At 41.4% G+C, this 20569-nt stretch overlaps 2 protein-coding genes across 6 annotated transcripts in view; both read right to left on the bottom strand.

Moving 5' to 3' along the window:
- Nucleotides 1-8699, bottom strand: part of LOC139538647 (guanine nucleotide exchange factor DBS-like) — a 63129-nt gene extending 54430 nt beyond the window's left edge. The window contains exon 1 of the mRNA XM_071340943.1: nt 8213-8699. Within this exon, the coding sequence (XP_071197044.1) occupies nt 8213-8291 (79 nt within the window). The 5' untranslated portion in view covers nt 8292-8699. The remainder of the gene's footprint in view (nt 1-8212) is intronic.
- Nucleotides 8700-9268: 569 nt separating this feature from the next.
- LOC139538663 (phospholipid-transporting ATPase IH-like) overlaps nt 9269-20569 on the bottom strand; it is a 71863-nt gene continuing 60562 nt past the window's right edge. For 2 of the 5 annotated variants that reach the window (XM_071340988.1, XM_071340989.1), the window contains 2 exons: nt 17762-18008; nt 9269-16990 (listed from right to left, as the gene is read on the bottom strand). In XM_071340988.1, coding sequence (XP_071197089.1) covers nt 16983-16990; nt 17762-18008 — 255 coding nt within the window. In that variant the 3' untranslated portion in view covers nt 9269-16982. Of the gene's footprint in view, nt 16991-17761; nt 18009-18596; nt 18737-20569 lie in introns of those variants that run through there. The other 3 variants (XM_071340990.1, XM_071340991.1, XR_011667777.1) reach the window with 2 other exon arrangements.

Below are 20569 nucleotides of genomic sequence, written 5' to 3'. Positions count from 1 at the left end.
TCACTACCTCATGAAGCTTCTAAGGCACAGCATCTCAGTGCTAGAGGCACCACTACAGACAACCTGGTTCGAATCCAGGCTGTATCAAATGTGGACTCATCAGACCAAATTTTCCAATCACCGTGTCATTGCGAGACGCAGAGTAGGTGAATCGATGACCTCTGCATGTGTGGTTCCCACTGTGAAGCATGGAGGGAGAGGTGTGATGGTGCTTTGCTGGTGACAGTGTCAGTGAGTTATTTAGAATTCAAGGCACACTTAACCAGCATGGCTACCACAGTATTCTGCAGCAATACGCCATCTCATCTGGTTTGCGCTTAGTGGGACTATAATTTCTTTTTCAGCAGGACAATGACCCAACACACCTCCAGGCTGTGTAAGGGCTATTTGACCAAGAAGGAGAGTGATGGAGTGCTGCATCAGATGACCTGGCTTCCACAATCACCCGGCCTCCACAATCACCCGACCTCAACCCAGTTGAGATGGTTTGGGATGAGTTGGACCGCAGAGTGAAGGAAAAGCAGCGAACAAGTACTGAGCACTTCATCAAGGCAAAGGGTGGCTACTTTGAAGAATCTTAAATATAAAATATATTTTTGATTTGTTTAACACTTTTTTGGTTACTACATGATTCCATATGTGTTATTTCATAGTTTTGATGTCTTCACTATTATTCTACAATGTAGAAAATAATAAAAATAAAGAAAAACCCTTGAATGAGTAGGTGTATTCAAACTTTTGACTGGTACTGTATATTCAGTCCATAAAAAAAAGCAAGTACCATTTAAGTTTACATTTATTGAAACCGTAATATCAACTGGCCATATTATGTCGTGGAACACAATCTTCAAAAAGGCAGTAACCTCAGCAGTGGAGCATTCTAGTAAAAGCTATGGCTGTGCAATGTCATAGCTTTGTTTTGTTAATTTAGCAGAAAAGACACTCTTATTTCCCGAGCCCACAGTCATCACACCTATTTTATAGTAAAAAATAAAATGTAATATAACACGACAGAATATTTTTCCAAATGAAAAAAGTTGCCAGTGAAAAGTGATAAACATCTCATGCCTAGAACAGTTATTTACAGAGTGATCATTTGAAATGGGGCTCAATTTGGCGAGTTGAAAGACCAAAATGTGTTGTTTTCGATATACAGACGTTTGATTTAGTTTATTCTGCCTGTTCTTTGGAATTTTCCAAATGCATGAACAATTCCACATTGAACACTGCATGGTGTTGAAATACCGCCACACATTATTTTTTTTGGGGGGGGGTTTGTGCCCCGCAAATGCACATGTAGGCTAGGCCTAAAAATGGAACACTAGAGTCAAAACAAATTAACGTAGTCTTCAAGACCAAATTTCACTTGCCCGTTCGGGCAGCCACAAGCAACATTCCACCAAATAGTTGTAGCCTACAGGCCTATTTGATTTTGTTTAAAGATGGAGCTTTGACATCCGTTCGAGTACTAGAGTAGTACTAGATTACTCATGCCCGTCCTACTACACACAAACTACAGCCCCTCTGAATAATATCTCAAAAGCTTGTATGGTTCTAACGAGCAGACAGCCAAAACATTGACACTGGTGTTGCCTTGGTAACTGTTATTTCTGTATTGACAGTTACAGACTGATATACCACCTCTCTAAGTCTGTCTGACCAAAATCCATATGGCCAATATCAACACTGGAGAGCAGTCCCCCTGGGCCTAAAGCTGATATTGAGCCTGTGTGTGTGTGTGTGTGTGTGTGTGTGTGTGTGTGTTAGAAGACGCCTTTGTTTGCGTGCGTGTGCGGGATCAAGCCATAGATGTGTAACTCAGTAGAAGGCCAGTCCAGCAGGAGTCACATTAATAGGATGAGATGGATTGAGAGGATCATATCTAATAAGTACATCCTGTGGCTAGGGAGGATCATATCTAATAAGTACATCCTGTGGCTAGGGAGGATCATATCTAATAAGTACATCCTGTGGCTAGGGAGGATCATATCTAATAAGTACATCCTGTGGCTAGGGAGGATCATATCTAATAAGTACATCCTGTGGCTAGGGAGGATCATATCTAATAAGTACATCCTGTGGCTAGGGAGGACCATATCTATGAAGTACATCCTGTGGCTAGGGAGGATCATATCTAATAAGTACATCCTGTGGCTAGGCAGGATCATATCTAATAAGTACATCCTGTGGCTAGGAAGGATCATATCTAATAAGTACATCCTGTGGCTAGGGAGGATAATATCTAATAAGTACATCCTGTGGCTAGGGAGGATCATATCTAATAAGTACATCCTGTGGCTAGGAAGGATCATATCTAATAAGTACATCCTGTGGCTAGGAAGGATCATATCTAATAAGTACATCCTGTGGCTAGGAAGGATCATATCTAATAAGTACATCCTGTGGCTAGGGAGGATCATATCTAATAAGTACATCCTGTGGCTAGGGAGGATCATATCTAATAAGTACATCCTGTGGCTAGGGAGGATCATATCTAATAAGTACATCCTGTGGCTAGGGAGGATCATATCTAATAAGTACATCCTGTGGCTAGGGAGGATCATATCTAATAAGTACATCCTGTGGCTAGGGAGGATCATATCTAATAAGTACATCCTGTGGCTAGGGAGGATCATATCTAATAAGTACATCCTGTGGCTAGGGAGGATCATATCTAATAAGTACATCCTGTGGCTAGGGAGGATCATATCTAATAAGTACATCCTGTGGCTAGGGAGGACCATATCTATGAAGTACATCCTGTGGCTAGGGAGGATCATATCTAATAAGTACATCCTGTGGCTAGGCAGGATCATATCTAATAAGTACATCCTGTGGCTAGGAAGGATCATATCTAATAAGTACATCCTGTGGCTAGGGAGGATAATATCTAATAAGTACATCCTGTGGCTAGGGAGGATCATATCTAATAAGTACATCCTGTGGCTAGGAAGGATCATATCTAATAAGTACATCCTGTGGCTAGGAAGGATCATATCTAATAAGTACATCCTGTGGCTAGGAAGGATCATATCTAATAAGTACATCCTGTGGCTAGGGAGGATCATATCTAATAAGTACATCCTGTGGCTAGGGAGGATCATATCTAATAAGTACATCCTGTGGCTAGGGAGGATAATATCTAATAAGTACATCCTGTGGCTAGGAAGGAACATATCTAATAAGTACATCCTGTGGCTAGGGAGGATCATATCTAATAAGTACATCCTGTGGCTAGGGAGGATCATATCTAATAAGTACATCCTGTGGCTAGGGAGGATCATATCTAATAAGTACATCCTGTGGCTAGGATGGATCATATCTAATAAGTACATCATGTGGCTAGGGAGGATCATATCTAATAAGTACATCCTGTGGCTAGGGAGGATCATATCTAATAAGTACATCCTGTGGCTAGGGAGGATCATATCTAATAAGTACATCCTGTGGCTAGGGAGGAACATATCTAATAAGTACATCCTGTGGCTAGGGAGGATCATATCTAATAAGTACATCCTGTGGCTAGGGAGGAACATATCTAATAAGTACATCCTGTGGCTAGGGAGGATCATATCTAATAAGTACATCCTGTGGCTAGGGAGGATCATATCTAATAAGTACATCCTGTGGCTAGGGAGGATCATATCTAATAAGTACATCCTGTGAATAGGGAGGATCATATCTAATAAGTACATCCTGTGAATAGGAAGGATCATATCTAATAAGTACATCCTGTGGCTAGGGAGGATCATATCTTATAAGTACATCCTGTGGCTAGGAAGGATCATATCTAATAAGTACATCCTGTGGCTAGGGAGGATCATATCTAATAAGTACATCCTGTGGCTAGGAAGGATCATATCTAATAAGTACATCCTGTGGCTAGGGAGGATCATATCTAATAAGTACATCCTGTGGCTAGGGAGGATCATATCTAATAAGTACATCCTGTGGCTAGGGAGGATCATATCTAATAAGTACATCCTGTGGCTAGGAAGGATCATATCTAATAAGTACATCCTGTGGCTAGGGAGGATAATATCTAATAAGTACATCCTGTGGCTAGGAAGGATCATATCTAATAAGTACATCCTGTGGCTAGGAAGGATCATATCTAATAAGTACATCCTGTGGCTAGGGAGGATCATATCTAATAAGTACATCCTGTGGCTAGGGAGGATCATATCTAATAAGTACATCCTGTGGCTAGGGAGGATAATATCTAATAAGTACATCCTGTGGCTAGGGAGGATCATATCTAATAAGTACATCCTGTGGCTAGGGAGGATCATATCTAATAAGTACATCCTGTGGCTAGGGAGGATCATATCTAATAAGTACATCCTGTGGCTAGGAAGGATCATATCTAATAAGTACATCCTGTGGCTAGGGAGGATCATATCTAATAAGTACATCCTGTGGCTAGGGAGGATCATATCTAATAAGTACATCCTGTGGCTAGGGAGGATCATATCTAATAAGTACATCCTGTGGCTAGGGAGGAACATATCTAATAAGTACATCCTGTGGCTAGGAAGGATCATATCTAATAAGTACATCCTGTGGCTAGGGAGGATCATATCTAATAAGTACATCCTGTGGCTAGGGAGGATCATATCTAATAAGTACATCCTGTGGCTAGGAAGGATCATATCTAATAAGTACATCCTGTGGCTAGGGAGGATCATATCCAATAAGTACATCCTGTGGCTAGGGAGGATCATATCTTATAAGTACATCCTGTGGCTAGGAAGGATCATATCTAATAAGTACATCCTGTGGCTAGGGAGGATCATATCTAATAAGTACATCCTGTGGCTAGGAAGGATCATATCTAATAAGTACATCCTGTGGCTAGGGAGGATCATATCTAATAAGTACATCCTGTGGCTAGGGAGGATCATATCTTATAAGTACATCCTGTGGCTAGGAAGGATCATATCTAATAAGTACATCCTGTGGCTAGGAAGGAACATATCTAATAAGTACATCATGTGGCTAGGGAGGATCATATCTAATAAGTACATCCTGTGGCTAGGGAGGATCATATCTAATAAGTACATCCTGTGGCTAGGGAGGATAATATCTAATAAGTACATCCTGTGGCTAGGAAGGAACATATCTAATAAGTACATCCTGTGGCTAGGGAGGATCATATCTAATAAGTACATCCTGTGGCTAGGGAGGATCATATCTAATAAGTACATCCTGTGGCTAGGGAGGATCATATCTAATAAGTACATCCTGTGGCTAGGGAGGATCATATCTAATAAGTACATCCTGTGGCTAGGAAGGATCATATCTAATAAGTACATCCTGTGGCTAGGGAGGATCATATCTAATAAGTACATCCTGTGGCTAGGGAGGATCATATCTAATAAGTACATCCTGTGGCTAGGGAGGATCATATCTAATAAGTACATCCTGTGGCTAGGAAGGATCATATCTAATAAGTACATCCTGTGGCTAGGGAGGATCATATCTAATAAGTACATCCTGTGTCTAGGCAGGATCATATCTAATAAGTACATCCTGTGGCTAGGAAGGATCATATCTAATAAGTACATCCTGTGGCTAGGGAGGATCATATCTAATAAGTACATCCTGTGGCTAGGAAGGATCATATCTAATAAGTACATCCTGTGGCTAGGGAGGATCATATCTAATAAGTACATCCTGTGTCTAGGCAGGATCATATCTAATAAGTACATCCTGTGGCTAGGAAGGATCATATCTAATAAGTATATCCTGTGGCTAGGGAGGATCATATCTAATAAGTACATCCTGTGGCTAGGGAGGATCATATCTAATAAGTACATCCTGTGGCTAGGGAGGATAATATCTAATAAGTACATCCTGTGGCTAGGGAGGATCATATCTAATAAGTACATCCTGTGGCTAGGAAGGATCATATCTAATAAGTACATCCTGTGGCTAGGGAGGATCATATGTAATAAGTACATCCTGTGGCTAGGAAGGATCATATCTAATAAGTACATCCTGTGGCTAGGGAGGATCATATCTTATAAGTACATCCTGTGGCTAGGAAGGATCACATCTAATAAGTACATCCTGTGGCTAGGGAGGATCATATCTAATAAGTACATCCTGTGGCTAGGGAGGATCATATCTAATAAGTACATCCTGTGGCTAGGAAGGATCATATCTAATAAGTACATCCTGTGGCTAGGGAGGATCATATCCAATAAGTACATCCTGTGGCTAGGGAGGATCATATCTTATAAGTACATCCTGTGGCTAGGAAGGATCATATCTAATAAGTACATCCTGTGGCTAGGGAGGATCATATCTAATAAGTACATCCTGTGGCTAGGAAGGATCATATCTAATAAGTACATCCTGTGGCTAGGGAGGATCATATCTAATAAGTACATCCTGTGGCTAGGGAGGATCATATCTAATAAGTACATCCTGTGGCTAGGAAGGATCATATCTAATAAGTACATCCTGTGGCTAGGGAGGATCATATCCAATAAGTACATCCTGTGGCTAGGGAGGATCATATCTTATAAGTACATCCTGTGGCTAGGGAGGATACTATCTAATAAGTACATCCTGTGGCTAGGGAGGATACTATCTAATAAGTACATCCTGTGGCTAGGAAGGATCATATCTAATAAGTACATCCTGTGGCTAGGGAGGATCATATCTAATAAGTACATCCTGTGGCTAGGAAGGATCATATCTAATAAGTACATCCTGTGGCTAGGGAGGATCATATCTAATAAGTACATCCTGTGGCTAGGTAGGATCATATCTAATAAGTACATCCTGTGGCTAGGGAGGATCATATCTAATAAGTACATCCTGTGGCTAGGGAGGATCATATCTAATAAGTACATCCTGTGGCTAGGAAGGAACATATCTAATAAGGGTATTAGATAATATCTGATATTATATCTATGTAAGTACATGGTGTCCATAATACACATAAAATGCACAACTGATATAGCCCATCATCTTTTAAAAACTCACAAAACTCCATGACAACCAGGCTTAGAACACTCACAGCAACAGTTCATGTTTGCAATCTGTGTGTAAACCTGCACCAAAATACCGTAGAAATGTATGATGGATGTACATTATGACCAAAACCATTTTACACATACATGACATATGGTAAAAACATGGCTACGGTAGGAAGGAATGTCAGTGACAGAGGAGATGTTATGTACCTCTAAGTTAGGAAAGATGCTGAGAGATATAGACGTGAAGTAACATGTTCTGGGTCACCTGGTCTTCTATTACAGACCTATACATTTACTGTTGTTAAATAAACACTGGTAACTTCAGGACAGTGGTGAAAGAAATAGGGCAATGCGGTAACAGAACACAATCATCTGTTTACACCCATGTTTGAGTCCTATATGACATGGTTATTGTAATACAGTAATAACCATGTAATACAACAGGTATGGTAGTTATGTTAGAGAAAAACCTCTATGTATCTATCGATCTAAACTGATCAACCAAACTATTCAAGAGCTGCACGGGTACTGACACTCTAAAACAAATAAATGTAAAGACATGACGTCTCCCCATGACAACAGGCTGGAAAAACCAAGCCAATTCTAGAGCCGTTACATCCCCCTGCAGAGGTCCCGATGACTTAGGTCAATATTACACTGCATACACAAAAACACGTTACATTTCAGCTCTAAAACACAGCTTCACAGAACATAGCTAAGTGTGCTCCCATACCAGTGATGGGTCTGTCATTGGCAAGGATAACATACAAACCAATTAGTGTACAACTACGCCACATATAGCAATGTTTTAATAGTCATACTGTTGTTAGGTAAGGCTACACCATCTTCTCAGACATGTTTAAAATGTTGTGTTTAAAATAAGCATGTTCTTGTTACCTACGTTTTGGCTGGTCATGCTCTTGTTACCTACGTTTTGGCTGGTCATGCTCTTGTTACCTACGTTTTGGCTGGTCATGCTCTTGTTACCTACGTTTTGGCTGGTCATGCTCTTGTTACCTACGTTTTGGCTGGTCATGCTCTTGTTACCTACGTTTTGGCTGGTCATGCTCTTGTTACCTACGTTTTGGCTGGTCATACTCTTGTTACCTACGTTTTGGCTGGTCATGCTCTTGCTGTACATGTTTCAGGAAACCCTTTCTTAACAACAGTACCTCCTGTATGTTATTCAGATTCCTATTGTTAGCGATGCTGTTGATACACACCTATGTTTTGGGTGACCAGTCGGAGTCTCTCCAGCATCGTTCCTAGAGCCATCTCCTCCGTCTTCATCCACAGGATCATCCTCAGGAGGGGGAACGGGAGCCCTGCTAACCAGAAAAGGGACGCCGTGGCTGGAGAGAGATTGAGCTTGCTTGCCTGTCTCCCTGGTGCTTCAGACAGCCGATGCTGTGGAGGAGGGAGAGAGGGACTGGCGTAGCTGCTTCTCCCAGGGGAGAAGAGGCAAGAGGGGGAGACTGCACAGTCACTAGCCCAGGGTAAGGATGCTACTGGGGGGGGGGGCTTGCCTGGCTGGCTCGCACTACAGATGGTGTGGAGGACGTGAGTGGAGAGAGGGGTGCTGGAGAAAGGAGAGAAGAGAGAGTAATGTTTTAGAGAAGAGATAGGATGCTGGCTGCAGAGAGGATGGGGAGGATGCTGAAGCTGCGATGGATGCAGACGTCCCCAGCTGGAGTGACAGAGAGATGCAGAGTGGAGGATGCCGGCACTGGAGAGGAGGAAAAGAGGGGGCTGGGTCACAGATGCACTGCATGCACCCTCAACATGCACACACAATGCAGATCTAGAGGAGGGGAGAGGAGCGCGATTGCAGCCAAGTCAGATTTTTGCACTCATACACATCACACACACAACTGATAGGACTGAGGCTTGGCTGCAGTCACAACGAGGAGAGAGGTCAGTTTGATTTAAAGTCTCCCTGCAGCTCTGAGAAAGGACATGACTGCAATAGATGGAGACAGTGAGGGGGGAGGGGTAGAGAAAATGTAAGAGAAGAACATAAAAAGGTTTACCTCATCCCCATTAAGAGCATGATGGTTATCACTTGCTGTTATCATTCATTATCTGTGGTTGTTTTCTATGTGGGCTCTGAGATTAGCTGTCCTCCATCACAACCATGTGGCCATCCTGTGCCATTACAACACATTACTGTGGTGCACTGGGCCAGAACACTGGGCCCGCTCAACTTAGTCAGGTCATATATATATCCTCCAATAAGAATGCAGTTACTGTGACATACAGGATGGAGTCTGACAAACTGGTGTGTTAAATAATGTATTTATTACAAGCAGAATGACAGTACAGAGCTTTGTCCTCATTCGCTACAGATAGGCTGGCAAAATGTCAACAAAACTTATTTTTCAATCTTTGTAGAAAAACAAGCTCGAAAACTGCTCACGGATACAAACAATGTAGGTTTGTATGTTACGCAGAATACCGTTTGACTTTGAGGGCACAGTACAGTAGTTGACACTTCATTTGTGAGAGTATCACAAGTTCAGGAGCAGTATGGTGAGAGCACCTAAAGTTGTGCTGATAAAGCAGTGGACATTCTGGTCAGCAACAGTCACAAGGCTGGTGTGGTTAACCAATGCGAGAGAGAGAGAGAGAGAGAGAGCGATAGAAGTCCCAAATCTTCATTGACTAATCAAGTTATTTGGTCACACTTTTTCTCTCACTATGATATTTAAAACAAAAAAGTTCAATACAAAGAGTTTATGAGATGAGTGACTTGTAGAAATATAATCTTTGTGGGTGACTAGTCTATTTATAAAACTCAGTGTACTTACAGTAGTAAACCTTATTTTGAGGGATCTGAGGTGTACAAAGTGCTGTGTGTTTCATTCACTTCTAAAGTCTTCAGTGTGTTTATTCTGTGGGTCTACTTTTGAATTTTGTCTGTTCCAAAACCGAAAGCAATATCCAAATAAATAGAGTTAAAATAGAATCTTCTCCCCTGGATACAAAAGTATCAATAGAATATATTTTGATTGATATATATTTTCAATAACATGGATAATTGTAATAATAACTACCTACTACTACTACTACTAATAATAATAATAAGTGACAACGTGATGATTTGACCTCTCATCCAATGAGTAACAAACAGTGAATACTCTCCCCATAACCACCTGCCTGAGTGTTCCAGCTACATTGTATTTTGGCTAGCCTCTAGTAATGATAAGAACATCAGACAATGCATGACTTCCATAAAAACATGACCAAATATTCTTTACAGTGGCTATATGACATGCACGATAACACCTTTGCAATCCATGTCAGTAAGCCCAACCGAAGGCTTCTAGTCATAATACAAACAAACAAAAAACCTCAACTCGGACCTTTAACAAAATCCCCAAAAGGAGAGAGTTGTGACAGAAGATATACAGGCCTATAGATATTTGTTGTGTGTGTGTGTGTGTGTGTGTGTGTGTGTATCAGCACTCAGCAGACATATAAACATACAAAGATGCTTATGATCCAATGAATTTCAGTCGCTCACTAACACCACAGACGAGCTTTGGACAAAGGCAGACGTTTCACCTCATACGTTTACATGTTAGAAATGTGGAAAATAGATTCATTAAATCACAATCTACTATATAGAGGATGTGGCAAACCAATCATTTATATGACATTCTAGAAAGATGGATTTGATTGTGACACCGCTGTTCGATTCAAGTCTCCAAACCATACCCCATTTATACATAGATACCTCTATTAGTTGAATTTACATCCATACATGATAAACAACCTACATTCATAATATACCATATAAAATACCTAATTTGATAATCGAACATGTATAAATAGTCATAACACAATGCGATAAAGACACATCATACTAGGAATACAGACAAGAACCTTTGCATAACAGAGAATACACAATCTTTAGACAACAAACATAACGCAAGCAACACTGACTAATCAGTCATTGAAACATCCATGAAATAACCCTATCAGCCTGTGTACAGGGCATAGCTACCATAGCTTTCTGTCTGACCCAAACAGAGTGCTGTTACAGTGTATGGCCACATGGTGGCCTGAGTGAGTAGAAAAAGTTTATAGAGTACTACAGTATGATTCATAATACCCATAAAAACTAGCGGTCAAACAAGGAAATGGTTCCAATTATTTTTCCCATAGTGGATTTTAGAAACACTTAAAATAAGGGCTGTGTTTCGTGTAGGCTTACCCTGGCGTGATGTTTTGATAACCGTGTAAATCTCTCTAGGACAAGGTGACTTATCAATATATTTGCCTGTAATTTAACCTCCAAAAATGAAACACTAGTTAGCCACATTAGCAGCTATCATAAAGAACTATCAATGCCATGATAATCTGGACAAGACTACTGAATAAAAGTAAGAATTTCTGGATTGACTATCTAATGTTAACTAAATTGGTAATGAATAAATTGGCAACATTTCTTTAAATTGACAATTCTGTGAACGGTCTTGTGCAAGTTTTAAATTGACAATACCTGTTAGCAAAGGTGTCAGCTAGAGATGACATGCAAGAGCTTGCAGAGATTTATAGTCTTACATGCCTACTTTGATGCTAATTAGCATTTTCGAATCAAAGTAAATGGAGCCAAATATATTGATACAAGTCACCTTGTCTGTCAGAGAGATCTACATGGATATCAAAACATCACACCAGGGTAAGCCTACATTTTCCCCTATGGGAGAAATGAATGGTGGAAAAATGATTGGAACCATTTCCCTATTTGACCGCTAGGTTTTATGGGTATTATGACACCTCAACTGTGGGGCTCTATGGGAGATAGTGGTGCTATGCAGGATTATGATAGATGATGGGTATGCGAGAGGTTGTGTCTGTGTGTGTGTGTGTGTGTGTGTGGGGGGGGGGGGGGGTTAGAGAGATAAATGATGAAGAGAAAGAAAAGAACACTGACAATAAGAGTGAGGGAGAAATGGAGAAATGGAAGATGCTCCACCACACACACACGTCAGACCAGTTCCCACACTCACCAGCCACTAAACAAGCTGCACAGCTCCAGTTGGCGATACACAGTACATCTATACCAGTGGAGATGAGAGATTGTGGATTAAGGCAGGGTGGCTTGTATTCTACATCCCTCTTCTGATCCTCTTCTATCCCCTCTTGCCCAATCACAAATGGACCACTAACCTCCCATCCCCTAGGCCCTTGTGTACATCTATGCTAGTTGCTCCATCTTGTCCCTTGAAAGGCTTGGTGGAATTTTCACCATACTACATACACCTATTCAATGCTTTCAGATTTACACAGGTGCACTGCGGACTAGGGGATAGGGGCAAAGGGAAGATTAGGAATGGGTTATAAATATACTGATAGATGTGTAAGGCTTTATAGAACCATGACCGGTTCACCACACGTGCGACATTGTCCCGGACCTGCTGTTTTGGACCCTCTCTCTTTTATAATCTCCACTTGGCACAGCCAGAAGAGGACTGGCCAACCCTTAGAGCCTGGTTCCTCTCTAGGCTTCTTCCTAGAGAGTTTTTCCTAGCCTCTGTGCTTCTACATCTGCATTGCTTGCCGTTTGGGGTTTTAGGCTGGGTTTCTGTACAGCACTTTGTGACATCTGCTGATGTAAAAAGGGCTTTATAAATAAATGTTATTTGATTTAGAATAGATAGATACACCACTAGAGTGAGAGTTATACAATTCCATTATTCTCATTTGGCTCCTAGCCTGCTGTTATTGTTATATTAAGGCAGAGGTATCCCCCCAAGGTTTCCGCTAGGAAAATGTGGCGCCGGAAACATTAGCTTCTTTTAAAACATTGCTGTGGATTATTTCAGATCACAAGCTCATAGGCCTAGACTAAGCCTATTTGGGAAGCCCGCAATTTGGGCAGCACGCTTGAAAATAGGCCTAGCTGATTATTGAGTTGCAGCTGTCAGTCAAAAGCATATAAAATATGTGAGAAGATAGTGTCTTGAGTATAATTTAAAATGTTGAGACAAGGGGCGAAGATATAGGTGAGTCTCTCTCCAGAATGTCTCAGCTGTCTCCCGCCAATTCTTCAGCATTCATTGTTTCATTGTGTGAATTGTTCAATTCCCCATTACATATGTCACCAGTAGTAAATGTACTGATAATCCTCATAATTTGTTTACATTAATTTCTGTTAATGATTGTATTAATTAGTCATTTGCCGTTCTCATTCTCAGAGTGGAAACATAAACCAGCTATACTTGTGAGAAACAAGTTTTGGTTTATTTCATTACCATCGTTTATGAGATTTGTCAATATTTGCATTGTTGTTTATTTGGAGTGCTCCATGTGCGCAATAAGCATGTGTCTGGTTTCTCTGTCCTGTTAATGTTGAAGGAGCGCGCTCCTGAGCATGTGTCTGGTTTCTCTGTCCTGATAATGTTGAGGGAGCGCGCTCCTGATCATGTGTCTGGTTTCTCTGTCCTGATAATGTTGAGGGAGCGCGCTCCTGAGCATGTGTCTGGTTTCTCTGTCCTGATAATGTTGAGGGAGCGCGCTCCTGAGCATGTGTCTGGTTTCTCTGTCCTGATAATGTTGAGGGAGCGCGCTCCTGAGCACGCATAGAAGTCCCTGGCCTGCTGCACGGAAAGGTAGGAAAGTGTTTAACATCCATTGCGATTTAAATATTAAAACTATAATTCCTCACAGTAAGCTTTTAATTTCCCCCCCCCAACAATCTCCTCCTCAATAGTCACGAATCCTCGTGTGAAAGAGCAATGGAAGTTATAGGCCTACTGCTGCATTGGCCTATAGGCTACGAGTTCCATGTGCTCAATAATTTAGCCGCCAATGGATCACGGCGTATCAATGTGTCCATTTGGCAGAAGCTGGTGGTCTCCCATTAGCTGACTTAGATCATTTTAATTAACATTTTTATGATTAACCACGTGAAAATTATTTTGAAAAACAACAAGGTTTTAAATTAAACTGTCCCACGAAAATACTTACATAAAAATCATAACTGGTACACAGAACTGTAGAAATTGTAGGATAAATTGTAAGCTTCCCCAAACTTAATTTCCTCCATGTTACCATGTTTGGATTTTGCCTACAGGCTACTTTGAAGCCACATAAGACATGCCTCTGAATATGAAATAAAATATTCAGATTTCAAACAATGAAGTATGTTTTCAAAATGCATACTGCCTCCAGCTCACATTGTAAAATGGTGGGTGACGCACTGATAGCCTGTTGCCTGCACTTGAATGGTGAATGGGACACAGGCTTCAATTACCAGCTGAGAAATAAAAATAGTAGCTCTTTCTTTAAAAAAAACAACATATGATTGCATTTAGAATTGTTGCACAATGAATGGGTTTATAAAAGCACGTTTTAATCCAGCAGCAACCAGCTGAGGAGCTGCAGGAGAAATCCCCCTCAAAATAGGCTCTGTATGCTGTGCACATGTGATAGTTGTGTTGGATAAATAAGATACATGATGACTAACGAGAATACACAGGCCAATTTAATTCCACTAAATTATACAAATTAACCTATAGGCCAATACTCATGATGGTCAAATGTATTTCCATCGACTGGTATTAACATCAATGAATAAAAAGCATTATTTTGCAATGGGATTTTTTTTATCCTGTTCATTTTGGCCTGGAACAGCTTTATTAACTTATGGGCTTTTCTTTAAAAATCGGTCAAAAGCTTGGCAATTGGAAACCGTGACACACACGCACGCACGCACAGAATAACAGAGGTCTTCCTCCCCAGAACATTTTGCAAAGCAACACCAGTTATTTCAACAAAAAGAGCAAAATGGAGAGACAGTAAAGAAAGTTAAAAACAAGAGAAACACAGTAAATAAAATGGAAACAGAAAAGGCCGGTCCATTTGATATTGTGACACAGTACGATTCCATTGTGTAGAAGAGACAGACATTCAAATACAGAATTTCTCGTTTTGTTCAGTGAGAGTTTTCCTTTTGGATTCAAGTATTTTCACATGAAGAGTAGAGTAGTATAAAGTAGGGTAGTGGGGTAGAATAGATTATCATAGTAGAGTAGAGTAGAATAGATTAGTAGAGTAGAATAATAGAGTAGTTGAGTAGAATAGAGTATAGTAGTAGAGTTGAATAGAGTATAGTAGTAGAATAGAGTAGAGTAGATTAGTAGAGTAGAATAGAGTAGATTAGTAGAGTAGAATACAGTATAGTAGTAGAATAGAGTAGATTAGTAGAGTAGAAGAATAGCGTATAGTAGTAGAGTAGAATAGAGTATAGTAGTAGAGTAGTGTAGTAGAGTAGAATAAAGTAGCAGAAGAGTAGAGTAATAGAGTAGTGTAGTAGAGTAGAGTAGTAGAGTAGAATTTGTCTATAGTAGAGTATAGTAGTAGAGTAGAAGAATAGAGTAGATTAGTATAGTAGTAGAGAATAAGAATAGAGTAGATTAGTATAGTAGTAGAGAATAAGAATAGAGTAGATTACTATAGTAGTAGAGAATAAGAATAGACTCTACTACTCTATACTCTATTCTACTCTACTACTATACTCTATTCTACTACTCTACTCTACTACTATACTCTATTCTACTACTCTACTCTACTACTATACTCTATTCTACTACTCTACTACTATACTCTATTCCACTCTACTACTCTATTCTTCTAGTCTACAACTTTACTATATTATTCTACTCTACTACTATACTAAAGTTGTAGACTAGAAGAATAGAGTAGTAGAGTGGAATCGAGTATAGTAGTAGAGTAGAGTAGTAGAATAGAGTATAGTGGTAGAGTAGTAGAATAGAGTATAGTAGTAGAGTAGAGTAGTAGAATAGAGTATAGAGTAGTAGAATAGAGTATAGTAGTAGAGTAGAATAGAGTATAGAGTAGTAGAATAGAGTAGTGTAATAGAGTAGAATAAAGTAGCAGAAGAGTAGAGTAATAGAGTAGTGTAGTAGAGTAGAATAGAGTAGTAAAGTAGTAGAATAGAATAGTAGAGTACCGTAGAGTAGTGGTGTGGACTGGGATCAGGACCAGACTGAAATAGAACTATGACAGGACCAATGGGAAGCAGCTTGGAGGTCACAAAGGCGTCCGCATGCTTCCCAGCCGAAACAGTTCGGAAGAGTTTGTGCATATATTATGACGACATTTTCTGAAATGTTTATCCTTTTGGACTTTGGGAAGAGTTTTTTCGGCTGTTCAGGGACACAACATGTTTTCTCGAGGCAAGCCGAAGTCGGTGATTGGTCAACAGTAGGATTCTTCAATAAAGTCTTTGTTGTCATTCAACGTGACAAATAATTTTCATGCACATTTTTTCATTGATAAATACTGCACCAATCATCTTAGTTAGATGTAAATTGCTCAACTAAGATCTCATCGGCAAAAACGTCAAAATTTCACGAGTTCTTAGATTATTTCTGTCTATTTTGAGGAATTGTATGCTGGCTACGTCATCTCAAAACGGACATACATTTTGTATTGATTTTTCAAGCGAAAGTCTTAAAGGAGTATGCAAGCGCACTCGTTACATTCTCGGCAAGGCGCCAGCCGAACTGAAGCATGTGGAAGCCTCAAATCGTATCCGCTTCCGAATGGCTGACAATGCACATGGTAAATGTTTCATGTTTGAGGAGTATGTGAGAATTAGTGAGCGTTTGTGTGTATGCATTGTTTATGAGTGGAACACAAATCCATAGTATTTGTAGGTTTAGGTCACATATTGGTCTCGGTGTGTCACACCGAGGTCTCTGGCCCTGCTGGGTAGTAGGCAAAGCCAGCCCGAGTTTACGGAGCACGTAGGGGCTGAGGGTGCGGAGGTCTGCCCCACCCCCATCAGCCCAGTGGGCCAATACCAGTTTGTGGGGGAAGAACTCAGACCTGTGGAGTGTTAGGGGCCCCGGAACCCCAAGGTGAAGGTGGGAGGAGTCAGTGCTCTCCCGTTTGGAGGAGGGGCCAGAAGGGCGAGAGGACACGGGGGTCAACTCTGCTACACTGCTCTGCAACAGCTCATCAATGTCCTGGAGAGAGGGAAGGAGGGGATAGAGAGAGGAAGTGGTAAGACCTACTGAAAATACCCTGGTCTGTTTCATGTTCAATTCACATTCAGGTGATCAGCATGCAATAAAAATGAAAGATTAACATACATGCTGTACCATTTTCCAACCCCAGAGGTCAAAAGTACACTGATGTGGCCTGGGGATTTTATTCAATCAAATGTATTCAATAATAATCAATGGCAATGTTTTCCTATGTATTTAACTTTATCTCCATGTTTAAGATACCAAATGTATTTATCTGCACAAAATGTATGTGTGGCATTGCCTCTGAAACCCGTGTTGACACGGACAGCATGTGAGTGATCCAATAACAATATATTTACCTTTAAATTATTATTTATTATTTATTTAATCTTTATTTAACTAGGCAAGTCAGGTAAGAACAAATTAGGCTACCTAAGAGCATCTCTCAGCAGGACAGAAGGAAAGCCAGAAAAGGCCTCTGTATCCCAAGTTTGTTTACAATACAGTACCAGCCCAAGCCAGTCACCCTGATCCTGCAGGCTAACCACCCTAAAGCACTGGAAGAGAATCATCACACGTAAACCACCCAGAAGGCCCCATGCGTTGCATTCCATGGTTGTGATTTGTCCCAAACCAGCTAGCAGTGAAGAGCCTCTAGCAGGAAATGAAATGTCCCCAATACCCTTCAAAAGGTCCCAGCGTTCAGGAAGGTACATGCCCAATCACAAAGCGTAAACCATCACCCACCAAGATGTACCCCACAGTTACCGTAACAACCCTCGCCATCTGAGGGGGCGTGGTCTAGGGGCTGGCTGAGAAGGTAGTTAGGGTTGTGTGACATCATGGAGTCATAAGTCCTGGCAGCTCGCACCCCTTCACCTCCTCTTTCCTCCTCACAGGTCCTAGCAGGGCAAAGCATGTCGCTCTCACTGCCTCCACCACCAGCAACAGGACTGGGGTCCGGGCCCGTGGCCGGGGACACACTCCCCTCACACACGCCATCAGCCCTCACCCTCTGTGGGCAAACAGTAAGGGTGAGAAGGGGTCAGGAACCAGGAGGCGGTTCCGAATAGAAGACATGCGGTGAACCACTGCACTGTAACTAACATGATGATAGCCCTTCAACTTCCCAGCGTACTGCTAGCAATAATCTGTCTGTTGTCACGGAAGATTAGTCTAGCGTCGGTGTGCCACACATGCTAGCAAGTTAGCATTTGGACGGAATAACACATCAACGTACATTTTAAACATGAATATACAATACATACAGTGCTACATTTGAATAGCATCCATAGGGGAACATGATGAGAATGACAGGCTGAGTATTGTACTGGGTGAGGTTGTAAAGCTAGCGAGATGCTAACAGAAGGCTAGTGATAGGTTAATAAGGTTATGAAATCAGTGATTAGAGCTTGTTATCAGCTGTAGCATGATCAGCAGTAGCATATTTTAGCAGTATGAATGTCAGTATTGTCTGGCACTTGAGTTCAATTGTTTGACATAGAAATGGAAGCCCCGGATGGGAACACTATTGTGATTGACTTTGGAAAGTTGGGAGTGAAATGTTGAAACTGATGTAACTCAATGACGGTGGAACACTGACGTGATATTGACGAAAGTGTTTAAGCGGAGTCACCTCCTCCTCTTCTGCAGTCTCTCGGCCAATCAGAAACTCAATCTGCTGTCGGACTGAGTGAGCACGAAGATGGTGGATAGCTCCACGGTAAGGCACGGGCGATTGGACTGCCATTGCCATTGCCCAGGGTGATGGGGTCAGAGGGCGGAGGGAGACAGAGGGAGGGGTGGGGTGAGGAAAAAGATAGAGACAGGAGAGATTGAAGGGGGGCGATTAGGAAGCAAAGCAGAGGCAGAGAGGGAAGAGAAAAGTAGAAAGGAATCAGTCAGATTTAGCTACAGATCTGAAAGCATTGGATAGGTATAAGCAATGTGATATTTGCTTCACCTTGCCTTCTGATAGGCTTGGTGGAATCTTTGCCACATTTCAAACACCTATGCAATTGTGACAGGAAGTAGTAATAATAGGTGGTGAAAGGTGGAGGAGTTTTAGCAATACAGTGTGGGTTAACAGAGGGTCAATCTACACTGAACAAAAATATAAACGCAACATGTAAAGTGTTGGTCCCATGTTTCATGACCTGAAATACAAATTTTTCATACGCACAGAAACCTTATTTCTCTCAGATTTTATGCACAAATGTGTTTACATCCCTATTAGTGAGCATTTCTCCTTTGTCAAGATAATCCATCCACCTGTGGCATCCACCTGTGGCATATCAAGAAACTGATTAAACAGCATAATCATTACACAGGTGCACCTTGTGCTGGGGACAATAAAAGGTCCTTTAAAATGTGCAATTTTGTCAAACACCACAGACGTCTCAAGTTTTAAGGGAGCATTAAATTGGCATGCTGACTGCAGGAATGTCCACCAGAGCTGTTGCCAGAGAATTACATGTTAATTTCTCTACCATAAGCTGCCTCCAACATGGTTTTAGAGAATTTGGCAGTACGTCCAACAGGCCTCACAACCGCAGACCAGGTGTAACCATGCCAGCCCAGGAGTTTCCCATCTGGCTTCTTCAACTGTGGGATTGTCTGAGACCAGCCACCCGGACAGCTGATGAAACTGTGGGTTTGGACAACTGAAGAATTTCTGCACAAACTGTCAGAAAGGGAAGCTCATCTGTGTGCTGGTCGTCCTCACCAGGGTCTTGATCTGACTGCAGTTCTGCATCCTAACCGACTTCAGTGGGCAAATGCTCATCTTCGATGGCCACTGGCATGTTGGAGAAGTGTGCTCTTCACGGATTAATCCAAGGTTTCAACTGTAGTGGGCAGATGGCAGACAGTGTGTACGGCGTCATGTGAGTGAGCGGTTTGCTGATGTCAATGATGTGAAAAGAGTGCCCCATGGTGGCGGTGGGGTTTTGGTATAGGCAAGCATAAGCTACGGACAATGAACACAATTGGATTTTATCAATGGCAATTTGAAGGCACAGAGATACCGTGACGAGATCCTGAGGCCTATTGTCATGCCATTCATCTGCCGCCATCACCTCATGTTTCAGCATGATGATGCACAGCCACATGTCGTAAGGATCTGTACACAATTCCTAGAAGGTGAAAATGTCCCAGTTCTTCCATGGCCTGTATACTCACCAGACATGTCACCCTGAAACATGTTTGGAACGCGCTGGATCGACGTGTACAACAGCGTGTTCTAATTCCCGCCAATATCCAGCAACCTCGCAAAGCCATTGAAGAGAAGTGGAACAACATTTCACTGGCCATAATAAAGAGCCTGATCAACTCAATGCTAAGGAGATGTGTTGCGCTGCAGGAGCCAAATAGTGGTCACACCAGATAGGGAAGTGGAACAGAAAATCAGTCCAACTTTATTTTAAGGTATCTGTGACCAACAGATGCATATCGGTATTCCCAGTCATGTGAAATCCATAGATTAGGGCCTAATAAATTCATTTCATTTGAATGATTTCCTTATATGAACTGTAACTCAGTAAAATCTTTGAAATTAGAGTTTTAGTACCATGAGTT

This window comes from Salvelinus alpinus, chromosome 14, assembly GCF_045679555.1.
Source record: "Salvelinus alpinus chromosome 14, SLU_Salpinus.1, whole genome shotgun sequence".
In the NCBI taxonomy this organism is placed as follows: Eukaryota; Metazoa; Chordata; class Actinopteri; order Salmoniformes; family Salmonidae; genus Salvelinus; species Salvelinus alpinus.
This window is presented reverse-complemented; position numbering and strand designations above follow the sequence as displayed.